The sequence below is a fragment of the Pelodiscus sinensis genome, chromosome 21 (assembly GCF_049634645.1).
Source record: "Pelodiscus sinensis isolate JC-2024 chromosome 21, ASM4963464v1, whole genome shotgun sequence".
Lineage (NCBI taxonomy): Eukaryota > Metazoa > Chordata > Testudines > Trionychidae > Pelodiscus > Pelodiscus sinensis.
This window is the reverse complement of record NC_134731.1, coordinates 16230564-16247411: the sequence shown is the minus strand read 5'-3', so window position 1 is coordinate 16247411 and position 16848 is coordinate 16230564. Positions and strand designations below refer to the sequence as shown.

At 49.0% G+C, this 16848-nt stretch overlaps 1 protein-coding gene across 5 annotated transcripts in view; it reads left to right on the top strand.

The window, feature by feature from the left end:
* The first annotated feature begins 483 nt into the window (after positions 1–483).
* Positions 484–16848, top strand: part of STX1A (syntaxin 1A) — a 205161-nt gene continuing 188796 nt past the window's right edge. For 2 of the 5 annotated variants that reach the window (XR_012897117.1, XM_075904977.1), the window contains exon 1: positions 484–597. Coding sequence is in view for 3 of the 5 variants with exons in the window: in XM_075904977.1 (XP_075761092.1) it covers positions 484–597 (114 nt within the window). In the remaining 2 variants the exon portion in view is untranslated. The remainder of the gene's footprint in view (positions 598–16848) is intronic. The other 3 variants (XM_075904978.1, XR_012897118.1, XM_075904976.1) reach the window with 3 other exon arrangements.

The window sequence follows — 16848 nt, the reverse complement described above, 5'->3', positions numbered from 1 at the left end:
TCAGTGATTCTCTCCAGCCAGAGTTGGCTCTCAGCTAGCTCAGACTGGAGAGGCTGTAGAGCAGGGGTGGGCGAGAGCGCCTCAGTGGGTCGGATCCGGCCGCAGGGAATATGGCCTGGGGATGGGGGCGCACAAGAAGTGGCTGTTCAGATCAGCCAGAGATGGGGGGTAAAGACTCCAGGTGCCCCCTACCCCCTGGCCAGTCAGGGTCTGCGGGTAGGGAGCACACACGTGTCCTGGCCCCGCCCCTTGCAGGGGCCCTAGGCCACTTCATGCCCCCCCGAAGTGATCGCCCAGCCCCGCCGGAGCCGCTGACACGAGGCTCTCCGCGCGCACGGCTGCTGCGCCCCTGGCCACGAGCCCGCCCGCAGCGACCCGCGGAACGCTCTGCAGCGTGAGCGCGCCCGGCCGAGCCCCAGGGTCCCCACACGTGGGCCCCCCACGCACTCACACCCCCGCCCTAGGACCGGCCGGCTGAGGCGCATGCGCCGCCCCGCCCCGCCCGGCCCCCACCTCTTCGCTCCCGCCCCGCCCCGCCGCGCCCCGACCGCGGCCGGAGCCGGCAGCATGAAGGACCGAACCGGCGAGCTCCGCGCGGTGAGTGCGGCCGGGCTGCCCCGGGTCGGGGGCGAGCGGCCGGGGACGCTCTGTGCGGGCGAGCGACAAGCTCGTGTCCCGAGCCGAGCACAGAGCCGGGCCGGGGGGGTTCGGACCCTGCCCCCGCTGCGATGGGGTTGGGGGGTGAGGGTGAGGGTGGGGGTCGGGTCAGACCCTGCCCTTGCTGTGATGGAGTTGTGGGGTGAGGGTGGGAGTCGGGTCAGACCCTGCCCTTGCTGTGATGGAGTTGTGGGGTGAGGGTGGGGGTCGGGTCAGACCCTGCCCTCGCTGTGATGGGGTTGTGGGGTGAGGGTGGGGGTCGGGTCAGACCCTGCCCTCGCTGTGATGGGGTTGTGGGGTGAGGGTGGGGGTTGGGTCAGACCCTGCCCTCGCTGTGATGGGGTGAGGGTGGGGGTCGGGTCAGACCCTGCCCCCTCGGTTGTGGGGTGAGGGTGGGGGTCGGGTCAGACCCTGCCCTTGCTGTGATGGAGTTGTGGGGTGAGGGTGGGGGTCGGGTCAGACCCTGCCCTTGCTGTGATGGAGTTGTGGGGTGAGGGTGGGGGTTGGGTCAGACCCTGCCCTCTCGGTTGTGGGGTGAGGGTGAGGGTGGGGGTTGGGTCAGACCCTGCCCTCTCGGTTGTGGGGTGAGGGTGAGGGTGGGGGTTGGGTCAGACCCTGCCCTCTCGGTTGTGGGGTGAGGGTGGGGGTCGGGTCAGACCCTGCCCTCACTGTGATGGGGTTGTGGGGTGAGGGTGAGGGTGGGGGTCAGGTCAGACCCTGCCCTCGCTGTGATGGGGTTGTGGGGTGAGTGCGGGGGTGGGGAGGCTGGATGTGTTGTGCTGAGAGGAGGGCTGCACTGGGGGGCTTGATGCCTCTGCCTGGAGAGGTAATCTGAGGCTTCCATTGTGTGCGCCCTGATGGTACAGAGGTTGGCAGGGCACTCAAGTATTGTTGAATGTGACATGCTTGCTGCAGGCCCTGGGCAGCCGGTTGCATGAGTGGCTTTGACACTGGCAGGTTCAGAAGGGGGGGCATGCTTGTGCAAAATGGACTAACTAGGAACGTAAAAGAGTAGCCGACATGCTTAGGCTTATTGGGTAGTCGAGTCGACTGCTCGCTCCCCCTGCTTCCTCTAGATCACAAGCAGCAAGGGGAGAAAGAGGAGCCAGTGCTGGAAGGAACCAGCTTAAAAGCGGGTTCCCCCAGCACTGTTACCGTGGTGTGCAGGAGAGGGGTAGGGGGGCAGAGTCATAGTAGTCAGGGACCTGGCATGAGCAACTCGCACCGGATCCCAGACTTACCCCGCTGCGGCTCTGACTTTTAAATACAGGCAGTCCCCGGGTTACGTACAAGATAGGGACTGTAGGTTTGTTCTTAAGTTGAATCTGTATGTAAGTCGGAACTGGCCAGTTCTGACTTACATACAGAATCAACTTAAGAACCCCAGGCGTCCCCAAGTCAGCTGCTGCTGAAACTGATCAGCAGCTGATTCCAGGAAGCCCGGGGCAGAGCAACTCTGCCTGGGGCTTCCTGTAGTCAGCGCTGGTCAGTTTCAGCAGAAGCTGACTTGGGGACGCCTGGGGCAGAGCAGCTGGGGTGCTACTGGACCAACCCAGCAGCACCCCATCTGCTCTGCCCCAGACGTCCTGATTCAGCCGCTGCTGAAACTGACCAGCAGCGGCTGAATCAGGACCTGGGGCAGAGCAGCTGGGGTGCTGCCGGGTTGGTCCAGTAGTGCCCACGGGCGCTGCAGGACCAATCGGCAGTGCCCCAGCTGCTCTGCCCCAGAGTCCAAAACAAAAGCCTGGTCTGCTGGGGGGGGGGGGAGCACACTAGCTGCGCCCCCTCCCCCCAGCAGACCAGGGACACGGGGAGCAGAGACGGTCTCCAGCAGACCAGGGGCACCGGAGCAGCTTACGAACGGGGCTTTCTCGCCCCGACTTCTGGGGCGAGAAAGCTCCGTTCGTAAGTGCGGATCCGACGTAAGTCGGATCCGCGTAAGTCGGGGACTGCCTGTATAGTAAGTAGGGATGTAAGCGACTAGTCACTTTCCCCCTTCCTGCCTCTATCTGAGGCAGCAAGGGGGGGGGGGGGGATGGTGTGGGGAGCCTGCTTAAAAGCCAGCAGGGGCTCTTGTGCATTTCAGAGATTGAAACACGTGGAGCCCCAGGCTCTATGCAGCACTTGGAGGGACTGTTGTGCATTTCAAAGATTGAAAGACAGCATGGAGCTTTGGCATTGAAATGTACAAGATACCCTGCTGGGGCTCTTGTACATTTCAAAGGCAGAGTACATGGCACTTTTGCCATTGAAATGTAGCAACAGCCAGTATCTCTGGCTACATTTCAAAGTGGACACACCCTTATCAACTAATTGAATAGTGGATGGAAATTTCATTGACTGTTCGATTAGTTGATTAATCTAATTTCAACATCTCTAGTAGTAAGAGTCACTTGGCTCTTACTACATTTAAAAGGCAGAGCCTCAGCAGGGTAGGTCTGGGACCCAGAACGAGCTGGGACTGGGACTTATCCCCTCTGCAGTTTAAATGTAGTAGGAGCTGGGCTGCCTGAGCGCCCGGCTCCTACTATATTTAAACTGCAGAGCCACAGCGTGTACTTGATACAAATTGTGTTTAGTACACGATTGGTCAGTTACCTGCTTCTTAACATCCTTAGTCTTGACTAAAATAAAAGTCTTTCCCCACGGTGAAGGAAGGTAAGATGGACTGCTGTGTAGGTTTGACCCTCTCTAGGGTAGGGACAGCACATACAGAGTGGGGAGAAGAGATGTGAACCTGTGTTAGAATGAGGGGGGTGTTGAGAGAGGGGAAGGCCTATGAGGAGCTTGTATAAATGGACTTGGCCCATTTGCTGAGGGTGACACCGTGTGCATGTGTCTGAAAACCTTCCCAGGAGCCTTAGCAGAGGCTGGCTGATGGGATGTTCTGGTGTGTGGTAGGTTGACAGGAGGTTGTAGGAACGGATCTGGTGCACCCTTTAGCCCTTGCAGGGCATTGTCCCTGGGCCCTAATGTGAGGCTGCTTCACCCTGACTTCCAGAGAGTTTTCCTTGGCTGCTGTGTGACTCTCAGAATCCATTGGGCCATTCTTTATTTCTGGTTGTTCTTAATGGACCAAGATTTGCATTGGATGTCAGTGAGCTGCTTGTTGTAGGGGTGTGTAATATACAGAATGAAACAAATATACATATATGTAGCCCATGTAAGCACCGGCTTTTGTTATCCTCCCTCTTTCCACTCTGTTTTTTTTTTTTTTTTTGCTACACCCACATGTTGCATTTTGTACTCCTAGGCTGTGTCTACATTGGCAAGATTTTGCGCAAAAGTGGCTGCTTTTGCGCAAAATCTTGCCGCCTGTCTACACTGGCCGCAAGTACTTGCGCAAGAACACTGACGTTCTAATGTATGAAATCAGGGCTTCTTGCGCAAATACTCTGACGCTCCCGCTCAGAGATAAGCCCTCTTGCGCAACTGTTCTTGTGCAAGAGGCCAGTGTAGACAGGCAACGTTCATTTCTTGCACAAGAAAGCCCGATGGCTAAAATGGCCATCGGAACTTTCTTGCGCAAGAGAGCGTCTACACTGGCACAGATGCTTTTGCGCAAAAGCACATCTCTTGCGCAAAGGCACATGCTGGTATAGACGCTGTCTTGTGCAAATACTGTAACGCAAAAACTCTTGCGTTAAAAGTATTTGGGCAAAATCATGCCAGAGTAGACGTAGCCCTACAGTGCTACTGTTGAATCAATGCACAGACCGTTGTGCCAGGGTTGCCAACCGTTAATAAATTTACAGACAGTCTGTAAAAAAACTAGCTGAAATTGGACATGTCTAAAAAAAATTTAGGTGTCCATAAATTTCGTAAAAGTGCAATAAAATTTCAAAAAACAGCAATTATTCTATAACAATTACATTTCTTCTGTGCTGCTTCAGCCATTTTGCTGCGGCGCAGTGGAAATTGGATGTTTTAGTTTATTTAGCTCAATGGTTGAGGTGACGTAACATGAATCACGTGATCTATGTGATGTTATCATCTACATTATCCTGCCGAGTTAGCGTCAGGGCCATGACTAACTAAATGAAAGTGAATTAAATAGCTTATTGTTCTTGTGATGTATGAATGACAACGATTATTTTTCACTTTTATGTTGTCTTAATATAGTGTAAAAATTATGTCCGTAAAAAAATTTGTCTCTGTAAATTCTTCCCATTTTTTGTCCATAAATGAAATTTCTGTGGGTTGGCAACCCTGCCTTGTGCCCATACAGACCTAGGGATGTTAACTAATGTGTAGCTGTATAAATATATAACCGCTAGATTTTTTTAGCAGTTACACGTTTACATGGGGAAGGGAGAGGCGGGAGCCGGTGCTTGGGGAGCTGGCTTAAAATCCAGTGCCTTGCATAGGCACTGGCTCCCACCTCCCCACGCTGCTGCCTCTGTGAGAAGCAGCTGGGGGGGGGGTAAGGGAGGGGAGTACTGGGGGCTCAGTGGGAGCAGGCACACACAGGGAGCTAGCTTAAACACTGGCTCTGCATTAGCTCTCACCCACCTCTCCTCCCCTCCTTCCTCCCCCTCCCCCCCCCCGCTGCCTCTGATACAGAGGCAGCAAGAGGGGTGGTGTGTGTAATCGTTAGGATTAATTGATAACTCTGAGTTTAATGGTTAATAGTATAAACTACTGCAGCCTAACATCCCTTTACACAACCCCCTTGAAGTTAAAGGTCCATCTGTGTGGATTCAGTTGCAGGACTTAATGTTAAGCTCTTTGGGACTGGAACCTATAGCTCTCTGTGAGTTTATACAGAACTGAGCATAATGTGGCTCAGATCTTCATCTGAGTTTCTGGGCACAAGTTGCATTATAAACACCAACACCATTAACCCAAGTTTTACCTAATACTGCATCAGAGCAGGCATCTTTTTGTTTACATTCTGTTGAGTATTTATACTTAGTTATGCTTCCTAGCAAAGGCACTGGCTTCTGAATGAAACTGAACAGAGTTGCTAAGGTTTTGCCTTTGTAATACTGCCTGGGGGCTACTGTAGGAAAGTTCTTTTAAGAAACTGCAGCAGATCGTCAAGTAACAGAAATTAGAGCTCTTGCAAATGATTCCAGATAGCCAGACTCTCTTCCTTTGTGGAATGTTATACCATTTTTCCTATTTTCATTGTTCTTCCTCAAATCTGTTGATATTTTTGCTTTTTAGATCATTGTAGTTTAATATTGTAGCTTTTTAGTTGCTCTTTAGTCCAGATATACATATGTAGCTGTTTAGCCCTTTCTTCATAAAACAGTCCCTCTGACCCCCTACTCATTTCTGTTGCTTTTTCATTCTCTCTGGTTGTCAGGTCTCATTCAGACGACGAGGAACCTGGAGCTGCATAGGTTTGTAGGTGCAGCCTTGCCAGTGCCACTCAGATGTTTTTACTTTCTTGTTCCTGATCTGACAGTTGCCACCATATCACACATGTAACTTTCTGTTCATTATTGCCACCATGCTGTATATTCTGTGAACATGGAATTGTGCTACAAAATCTTAGCTCTTCCTGGTGGTTGGATGGGTGAGGGGGAAATAATGCTTCTTGATTTCTTGGTTGTAAAGGTAACTTGGAAAATGTGGAAACCAGTGTAACAACAGGTTGTCTGCTTAAGTTTGAAGACTGCTTGAATTAATAGCTCTGAGAGATGGAAACTGGCACCCCCAGTCAGGAATGAAGCCCTGTCATGTTGGGTGCTGTACACAAGGAATAGTCCCTGCTGCTGAGCCAGGCACGTTGCTTTTGTTTGTCCTGCAAAAATAGCTGTGATACTTGTGCGCAGACCTGCCTATTCCGGAGTCCGGAGTTCAAATGCATAGCTAGGTCACAAATGAGAGTGAAGTGGATTAATCTAAACTTTGCTAGTTTTACAGCGACGGGAGCCAGTGTACATTGACATCCTTGCTGCTCCCTCTCATGACTGGTTGGTCTGTCAGTCATTTCTGCTCTAGAAATTTCAAGGTTAGGTGGGGAAGAGGGCCAGGGTTGAAGTCCACTGTCCAAAATTGTGATGGACAGGAACTCAGCAAGTTCAATCTAATTTCTGCTGCAGGCGGTGCTGTTCCTCAGTTTCATCAACACTGTTTGAAATGTGTTAATCCAAACGGAGAAAGGAATCATTTAAGAATGACACATTGGGGTTAAACCAGAAAAGGAAAGTGTAGGCTGAGCACTGGGAGACACTTAGAGTGAGCTGTGTTAGACTGTGGAATTGTCTCCCAAGGGGAGGGGTAGATGACCTGCTACTTCGGACAGTTAAACCTGGGCTGGATGAAAACTGAAATGGTACAATAGGGAACCCTCTCTATTTTCCATAATTCTGTAACAGAAACAGGGAGTGTATGGGGGGGGGTGAGGAGGGGGATGAATGAAAGAAAATTACAGCCATTCTGTGCAAAAGAAGCAATTGGAAAGCTCCCAAGGCAAAGGACTGTTCCTCCAGTACAGTACCGACTGTGATAGAGTTTTAAATAAATAAATATTTTCAAATCTATGTCACGTGAGTGCCCTATTGGTAGCCACTAACTGACTGAGATGTGACACTGGCAGAGTATTTAAAAATGTTAGTTTTTCAATATTAAAGAAAACAGGCCGTTCAGTTTCTTTCCTGCTGTGATGCTAGTTTGGCAACTGATTGAAATAACGATAGCTTTATGCTGAATGTTTTGAAAGATTGTAAACATTACTATCCTTCTGCTCCTGACAGCAGAATTCCAGCAGGACTGAGTCTCAGCAGGACCCCTTCTCTGCCAATGTCATTCTGTGTGTGTCTTCAGCAAGATGGCTGCCACCAGGTGTATGAATGGAAAAAACATTTTTAATTAAAGGCTTCAGTTGCAGATCCTTTCTGTTCTCTGAACAGCAGGAAGGGCTTCACATCCTGTGAATGCCTGAGCCAAATGGGAACTGCTCTCCTTTAAGCACCAGGAGAGGGTATTAAGGTCCCGTGGGCTGAGAATGTCAAGGCTAGAGATGGAAACCCGAGGGCAGGGAGAGGTGTAATTTCTGCAGTAGATGCAAACTGCACATCAGAAAGGCAAGAAATGATAAAGGGGACTTTGGGGAGATCTTCTCATTTGCTAGTGGCTCCTCTAATCTCTAACGAATTGAGGTTAGGAGGAAGCTGGGCTTTGCTTTGCCTGTACTTGAGGTGCAGGTCTCTCTAGCCATCCTCATTAATAATCTGGACCAGCTTCTTCCTATTTTCATAGATCTCATACATTGAGCTAGCAAGAAAATGAAAAGATGGCTCTTATTGAAGCTAACAGAGTAGCATAAGGGTTCTGCTGCCCCACAGATTATAGCTTTGCATTTTAATGGGATTCTTAACATTCTTTGAATTTTAAAATTTAGAGAGTGAATCCTAAGTTTTCCCTCCAGTGGCCTGGGTACAGTGACTTTTCAGCACATCTAAAGCCCTGGTGAGGGAAGGGCACTGCTCACAGAAGAATGGACACTCAATTAGGGTTACCAGAGTATCAGAGTCTCAATACGTGGATGAGACGATGGTGTAGGGAAGAGGGGTTTAGATTTATTAGGAACTGGGGACACTTTTGGGAGAGGAGGAGCCTATGCAGGAAGGAATGGCTCCACCTAAACCAGGGTGGAACCAGACTGCTGGCACTGAACATTAAAAAGGCCGTAGAGCAGTTTTTAAACTAAGAGATGGAAGAAAGCCGATTGGTGCAGAGAAGCACTTATATCGGATGGAGACTTCTCTTACAGGAGAATCCATTGACAGAGATTCTCTAAGCTGTAGTCAGAAAGAGAGGAGGGGAGAGGACAAACCATGAGCCAGAGCAGACAAACAACTGCGTATAAAGGAATCCAATGCATCAGGGAAGGGCAGACAAATATGCAGTGGCAAATTTTTAAAGTGCTTCTACACAAATGCTGGGAGTCTGACTAATAAGATGGGTGAACTAGAGCACCTCGTATTAAATGAGGAGATTGACATAATAGGCATTCCCTGAAACCTGGTGGAATGAGGAAAATCTGTGGGACACAATCGTACCGGGATATAAAATATATTGGAAGGATAGAGCAGGTCGTGTGGTTGGCGGAGTGGCGCGGTATGTGAAAGATAATGTAGAATCAAATGAAATAAAAATATTAAATGAATCAACATGTTCAATAGAATCGCTATGGATAGTAATTCCATGCTCCAGTAATAAGAATTTAGCAGTAGGGATATATTACTGACCACCTGACCAGGACAGCGATACTGACCTTGAAATGCTGAGGGAGATTAGAGAGGCTACCAAAATAAAGAACTCTATAATAATGGGGGATTTTAATTATCCCCCTATTGACTGGGTACATGTCACCTCAGGAAGGGAAGCGGAGATAAAATTTCTCAATGTCTTAAATGACTGCTTCTTGGAGCAACTTGTGCAGGAACCCACAAGGGGAAGAGGCAATTCTCGATTTAGTTAGGGTTAGGGTTAGATATTTTGGCCTTGGAAAGGGTTCAGAAAAGGGCAACTAAAATGATTAGGGGTTTGGAACAGGTCCCATATGAGGAGAGGTTAAAGTGACTGGGACTTTTCAGTTTAGAAAAGAGGAGACTGAGGGAGGATATGATAGAGGTCTATAAAATCATGAGTGGTGTGGAGAGGGCAGATAAAGAAAAGTTATTTATTTGTTCCCTAAATAGAAGAACTAGAGGACACCAAATGAAATTAATGGGTAGCAGGTTTAAAACTAATAAAAGAAAGTTCTTCTTCACACAGAGTGTAGTCAACCCGTGGAACTCCTTGCCAGAGGAGGCTGTGAAGGCTAGGACTATAACAGAGTTTAAAGAGAAGCTAGATAATTTCATGGAGGTTAGGTCCATAAAAGGCTATTAGCCAGGGGATAAAATGGTGTCCTTGGCCTCTGTTTGTCAGAGGCTGGAGAGAGATGGCAGGAGACAAATGGCTTGATCGTTGTCTTCGGTCCACCCTCTCTGGGATACCTGGTGCTGGCCACTGTCGGCAGACAGGATACTGGGCTAGAAGGACCTTTGGTCTGACCCAGTACGGCCGTTCTTATGTTCTAGTCCTGAGTGGAGCACAGGATCAGGTCCAGGAGATAACTGTTACAGGACTGCTTGGGAATAGTGACCATAATATAACAACATTTAACATTCCTATGGTGGGAAGAACACCTCAGCAGTCCAGCACTCTGGCATTTAACAAACCTCCTCATTTTTGTGTAATTCCCCTTTTTGAAATTAAACAAATTAAAAGGCACAGTGACTAGAGCCAAATCTCTGTAAGCTGCATGGAAACTTCTTAAAGACACCATAATAGAGGCCCAACTTAAGTGTATACCCCAAATTAAAAAACATAGTAAGAGACCTAAAAAAGTCACCATGGCTTAACGAACAAGTAAAAGAAACAGTGAGGGACAAAAAGGCATCTTTCAAGAAGTGGAAGTCCAATCCTAGTGAGATAAATAGAAAGGAACATAAACACTGTCAAATCAAGTGTAAAAATGTAATAAGAAAAGCAAAAAAAGATTTTGAGGAACAGCTAGCCAAAAACTCAAAGAAATAGCAAAATGTTTTTAAGTACATTGGAAGCAGGAAGCTTGCTAAAAAACCAGTGGGTCCCCTAGACGATCGAGATATAAAAGGAGCAATCAAGTATGATAAAGCCATTGCGGAGAAACTAAATGATTTCTTTGCTTCAGTCTTCAGGGCTGAGGATGTTAGGGAGATTCCCAAATCTGCACTGTCCTTTGTGGGTGATGAATCTGAGGAGCTGTCCCAGATTGAAGTGTCATTAAAGGAGGTTTTGGAACAAATAGAAAAACTTAATATTAACAAATCTCCGGGAACGGTTGGCATTCATCCAAGGGTTCTAAAAACTCAAATGGGAAATTGCTGAACTATTATCTGTGGTTTGTGATCTATCCCTTAAATTGGCTTCCGTACCTAATGACTGGAAGGTAGCTAACGTGACACCAATATTTAAAAAGGGCTCTAGAGCTGATCCTGGCAATTACAGACCAGTAAGTCTAACTTCAGTACCGGGCAAATGAGTTGAAACAATAGTAAAGAATAAAATTGTGAGGCATGTAGAAGAACATAATTTATTGGACAAAAGTCAACATGGTTTCTGTAAAGGGAAATCATGTCTTACTAATCTGTTAGAGTTCTTTGAAGGGGTTAACAAACATGCGGACAAGGGGGATCCAGTAGATATAGTATACTTAGATTTTCAGAAAGCCTTTGACAAGGTCCCTCACCAAAGGCTCTTGTGTAAATTACTTTGCCATGGGATAAGAAGGAAGGTCCTTTCTTGGATTGAGACCTGGTTAAAAGGCAGGAAACAAAGGGTAGGAATAAATGGTAAATTTTCAGAATGGAGAGGGGTAACTAGTGGTGTCCCCCAAGGGTCAGTCCTGGGACCAATCCTTTTCAACTTATTCATAAATGATCTGGAGAAAGGGGTAAGCAGAGAGGTGGTAAAGTTTGCAGATGATACCAAACTGTTTAGGATAGTCAAGACAGAAGCAGACTGAGGGATTCCAAAAAGATCTCACCAAACTGAGCGATTGAGCAACAAAATGGCAAATGACATTTAATGTGGATAAGTATAAAGTAATGCACATCGGGAAAAATAACCCCAACTATCCGTACAGTATGATGGGGGCTAATTTGGCTATGACAGATCAGGAAAGAGATCTTGGAGTTATCGTGGACAGTTCTCTGAAACCTTCCACACAGTGTGCAGCGGCGGTCAAAAAGGCAAATAGGATGCTAGGAATTATTAAGAAAGGGATAGAAAATAAGACCCAGAATATCTTACTGCCCCTGTATAAAACTATGGTACGCCCACATCTTGAATACTGTGTACAGATGTGGTCTCCTCACCTCAAAAAAGATATTTTGGCCTTGGAAAGGGTTCAGAGAAGGGCAACTAAAATGATTAGGGGTTTGAAATGGGTCCCATATGAAGAGAGGTTAAAGCAACTGGAACTTTTCAGTTTAGAAAAGAGGAGACTGAGGGGGGATATGATAGAGGTATATAAAATCATGAGTGGTGTGGAGAAGGTGAATAAAGAAGTTATTTATTAGTTCCCATAATAGAAGAACTAGAGGACACCAAATGAAGTTAATGGGTAGCAGGTTTAAAATTAATAAAAGAAAGTTCTTCACACAACGCGTAGTCTGTGGAACTCTTTGCCAGAGGAGGCTGTGGAGGGTAGGACTATAACAGAGTTTAAAGGGAAGCTAGATAACTTCATGGAGGTTAGGTCCATATGAGGCTTTTAGCCAGGGGATAGAAATAGTGTCCCTGGCCTCTGTTTGTCAGAGGCTGGAGAAGGATGACAGGAGACAAATCGCTTGATCATTGTCTTCGGTCCACCCTCTCTGGGGTACCTGGTGCTGGCCACTGTCGGCAGACAGGATACTGGGCTAGATGGACCTTTTGGTCTGACCTAGTAACAACCGTTCTTATGATGGGTTTCAAAAAAAATACCGGATAAACATGATCTCAGAATGGGAAGTGGAGGACTGGCCAGGAGGAGAGCGGGACTGGCTGGGAGGGAGTTGGGGGGGAGCGGGGCTGGCCAGGGGAGATGGGGGGGGAGGGGAGAGAAACAGCTGACAGGAAGCAGGGCTGGCTGGGAGGAGGTCAGAGGGAGGGGGGCTGTCTGGCTTGGGGGGAAGAGCGGTGAGGGGAACCAGCAGGCGGGGAGCGGGGCTGGCCTGGGCACATGCAGATCCTGGGGCGCTGCCCGTCCCGCATGGGCTAGTCCAGCCCCGTGGTTTCCATCCCACCCTGGCACCCGCTCCCCCTCTACTGCATTGTTGCGTACTGCCTGGCTGGTAGACACGCTCACGCAGTACGCAACTACAGACTGATACTCATGATAATAATACAACTTGTTCAAAACCGGACACCTGGCAACCCTACATTCAATACAGTCACATGAATCTCCCATTCCCTATCCTCTAACAGCTAACAAATGTACTCTGATGTGAAGGAAGAGACCATTAGAAATCTGATTGTGAAAGATGTTTCTACTGACATCAGTCCTAGAGTGAGTCTATTATAAATCCCATTGAAATCAGTAGGAGGTAAGTCTGTTTACGCTAGATTTGGCCCTTTGACCAAAGAGTAATGTGGTGCCTCTCAAGCCCATCTGTTCCCTTATTTCTAGGGTTAAACTCAGATGTGCATGGGTATCCCCAGTGAGTGGGGCAGCTGCTGACATATTCTGACTCTTTTTCTGGCAGACATCCTCACGGAAGGGTACTCTGAGCAATTGCCAAGTTCTGAGCTTGCTTGGGAGCCAGAAATCCAAGATCTGAGAGTCCAGGCCTGTGTAATGCATGATTTGATTGGTTGCTTTAAAAACCATGGCACAAGCCAGAGCTGCCTCGCTCCCTGATATCACGTCTTACCTGTTGCATCCTACCTTCTTTGAGATTCTGCCAAGTATTCCTGGGGAGGCATTACTGAGAAAAGGAGCACAGTTTCTCTCCACTAGGTGACTTATTCTTTCAGAGCAGCCTCCAACTAACTTCTGTCGCTGCGAGTGACCTGGGCAGTATGCCCCTTGGCACAGCTAGACCTGTCCCTCTTCAGAGAGCCGTATCTGCTGCAAACTGCCATTTTTCTGCCATTTTCCCAGCCTTGCAGAGTTGTGCTGTGATCAGTGCAGCTCTGCTGGTGGGAGTGCTAGTGCAGAGCAGCCAGGGGCATTCGTAGCATTGCCCTCTTAGATGGGCCTGAGGGGGGCAAGATGACGGGGCAAGAACATGTTGTTGGTGCTGCTACTTAGGCGACTGGAGGTTTTCAGATACATGCTAGTGTAGACCCAGGCTATAACACTTTCTGCAGGGGTCGTGCTAATATACCAGGCCACTTGCTCTCATTATTATTTCTTTAGCCTATTTACGGATGCTTTTATTCAGACCCAGACCTAGCTAGGATTCCTCTGTGCAATATAGGGATGTTAAATTGTGAGTGATTGGCTAATCTAATAGTTGATGCAATGTGCATCGACTGTTCAATTAGTCGATAACGGCACCTCCACCTTTGAAGTGTAGCAACAGCTCTGTGGCTGTAGCTACACTTCAGAGGTGAAAGCGCTGCGAGGAGCACCGGGCCAGCAGGGAATTGCTTGAGTCCCCTGCTGGCCCCATGCTCCCCGCAGTGTTTCAAAGCGGCAGCGCTGCATGGAGGCCAGGGTTAGTGGGGAAATGCGCTGGTGCGGCATTTCAAAGCAGCAGACCCCGGCCTCCATGCAGCGCTGCTGTTTTGAAGCACCCCTCCTCTTCTCCCTCCTGGCTGCCTCTTTCCGATAGTGGCAGCAAGGGGTGGTGGAAGCAACTAGTTGACTGGTGAGCCGACTGTCTGATAAGCATTTGCTTATCAAATAGTCGGCTAGGCGTTCACAGCCCTAGTGTAACATACCAGGGCACAATCCAGACTAGTTGGGGAATGTGGTAGCTTCCAGCATGCAAACTGTGCTCTGACTGTGTGTAACTGCAGTCTGCCAGCTACACTATGGCTGTGACCAACCTGGGTGACCCCAACACATCCCCAGTCCCAGATCTTCCCCCAGAAATGTATGTCTTGGGCTGCTCAGCCTTCTCCTGGAGAGTACCAATAGACTCAGCCCATTATTCCTTTAAGAGACTAATATGGCAGTTCACTAGTTACTCAGAGACATCGATTTAAACCCTATGGATTAGATAAAACAGGAAAACAAGCTTATTACCTATAGAGACAATAAATGAGTACAAATAATGTGGCATACAAGTCAGAAATTATTATAAAAAATAGAGTTTAAACATTTACTAGTATCTACTTCAGGAATTATTGTAGCTACAAAGCATGCAGTCTTACCACATACTTCAACAGACTACTGATCAAATTTTCAGATCAGTACTCTTCCTCTGAGTCCGACTTCTGTTTTCTTTTGTCTTCTCAGGTGCAGAGATTGAGGTGGGCAGGGAGAAGAAGATGGGTGTTTTGGGATGTTTGTCCCTCCTTTTTGTAGTTTTAGTCACCCTCTCAAAAAATATTTGCAGCTGAGAACCAGGAGGCACAGACTCTATGTGAGAGGATGTTCCTTGCTGGATTTTTTTGTTAACTTTTTAAACTTTGGTTGGGTTTTTGTTTGATGATTCTGTTAAATGCAAATTAAAGCAAGCACACATTCCTTTGTTTGGGACAGACCTGTCTGCTCACTTCCACTTGGGCAGGGCTGTGAGGTTTGGTACATGAGCTAATAACATTGTCCAGAGGAATTTTATAACTTCACATACATGTTGCCACAAATTTTACCAGGACAATGTTGAACAGCAAATTATGAGTTTTCAAATGACACCTTACAAGGCATGTTGTACAAAGATGGTTGCAGTTGTGTGTAGAGTGTGAACCTAGAGGGTGTATTGTCACAGCATGTCTATGCTGCAATCTAGGCATGACAGCATCATGGCTAGACACCTCTGATCTAGATTCAGCCTGGCTAGCTCAGGTGACCCCTGGGCAGCTTGCACTTCAGTGTGAACTAACCTGTGTTGAAGCGTGCACTGCCGCAACTTCACTGCTCTGGTGCCCAAGATAGCTCAGCTAGGTCTGCTCAATCTGCAGTCACATCCCATGATTGCAGCAGAGGCGCCCTGCAAGTCAGTAAGTGCACAACAGAATGTTGGAAGTGGGAGGAGTCGGGGTAGCTGATGTGGTGACCATGATTTTGGAGTCTGTGTGGACAAGCATCATGTCAACCGACGATGATTAAACCTCGCCTGCGTTGGTTGCGAAATCATGCTTAACATCATGTTGGCTATTTTGATGCTTCACATCCATATTCAAACATGGTGATCTTTTGTATTTGGAGGTCAGCTCTGAGAGTCTCTGCCTAGCCTCGTAGCCTGGGCAAGTGTGTCTGTCCTGTCAGTCATGGGCGGCGAGTTATATGGGCTCATGGTGCCCATGCTCCACCAATATTCAGCCGGGGGCCCTGCTCCAGCAATATTTGGAGCTGGATCTCTCCTCTGGCCCTGCCTGGAGCGGGCCCCGGCCCTCACCTGCCAGCCCCCCCACGTGTCCTCCCACCCCAGCCCCAGAACATCCCCCCCGGTCCCTGTCCCGTCCCTGCTGTGCGCAGCTTTCAGTCCAGCTCCCACTTGCCGGTTGCTGCTGCTGCCATGCGCGGCGTTTACCAGTAAGCGGGGAGACACCCGGGCGTGACGTGATGTCAAGGCCCGGGACTTCAAAACTGCTCCGTGCAGCATTGCACCGTATGGCCTGGCTCCGGGTTCAGTCAGGGAACTTCTGGGACCCGAGCGCAGACTCCGTCCCCGCAAAGTGGAAGGAAGAAGGTAAGGTAAGGGAAACGGTAAGGGGAGGGGGAGGAACGGTCTTGTGTGGAGGGGGAGGGGGAAGAAAGGGGAAGGCACCAAGGGACAGCATGGAGGAGAGACAAATGCCAGGGGGCCAAGTGCAGACAATGAGGAAAAGGGCAGGAGGGAAGGTGTCAGTGGGAGGGGGGACAGGGTGATGCTGGGAGAGGAGGGGTAAGGGCATTGGGGGCTAGACGGGGGAGGGAGGAGGTGCTGGGAGAAGGCTTGAAAGAAGGGGTGGGCATGAGAAAGGTGGGTATGGAGCAAGTCATGTATGAGGGCACAGAGGGGCATAAGGAGAATGGGGGCAGAGAGTGGTGAGGGAGTGGGCATCAGGGAAACAGGGGGCAGGGGCAGTAAGGGAAGGGGCAGGCACCAGGGGAGTGCGGGGCTAAGGGAAGGTGAAGGTGCCAGGGGATTCTGGGGGTGAAGCAGAAGGGGAGGGACCAGCACTAGAGGAGAGAGGCAGGGCAGGTGTGTAGAGGGCGGTGTTAGAAGAGGGGATGAGGAGGGGAAGCTCACATGATCAGAGTGGGGCTACTGGAGGAGTGGGCACAGGGGGAGAGAAGGGCTGGCGGAGGGGGGCAGGTTGCAGGAAGGCTGAGGGCAGTCAGAAGGGCAGGAGTCCGAACAGCAGAAGAGGGTGAGGAGTTGGGGGGCAGCAGGCACCAGGGGAGCTGATGGAACAAGAGGAGGAAACATGGCAGCAGAGAGAAAAGGTAAAAGTTTATAAAATATTTATTAATAACTTGGGTGCTATAGTGGCACATCCAAACAAGCCACATGAACTCAGTACTGGTGCACAACACAAAATTCATTCTGCTCATGGGAGGAAACT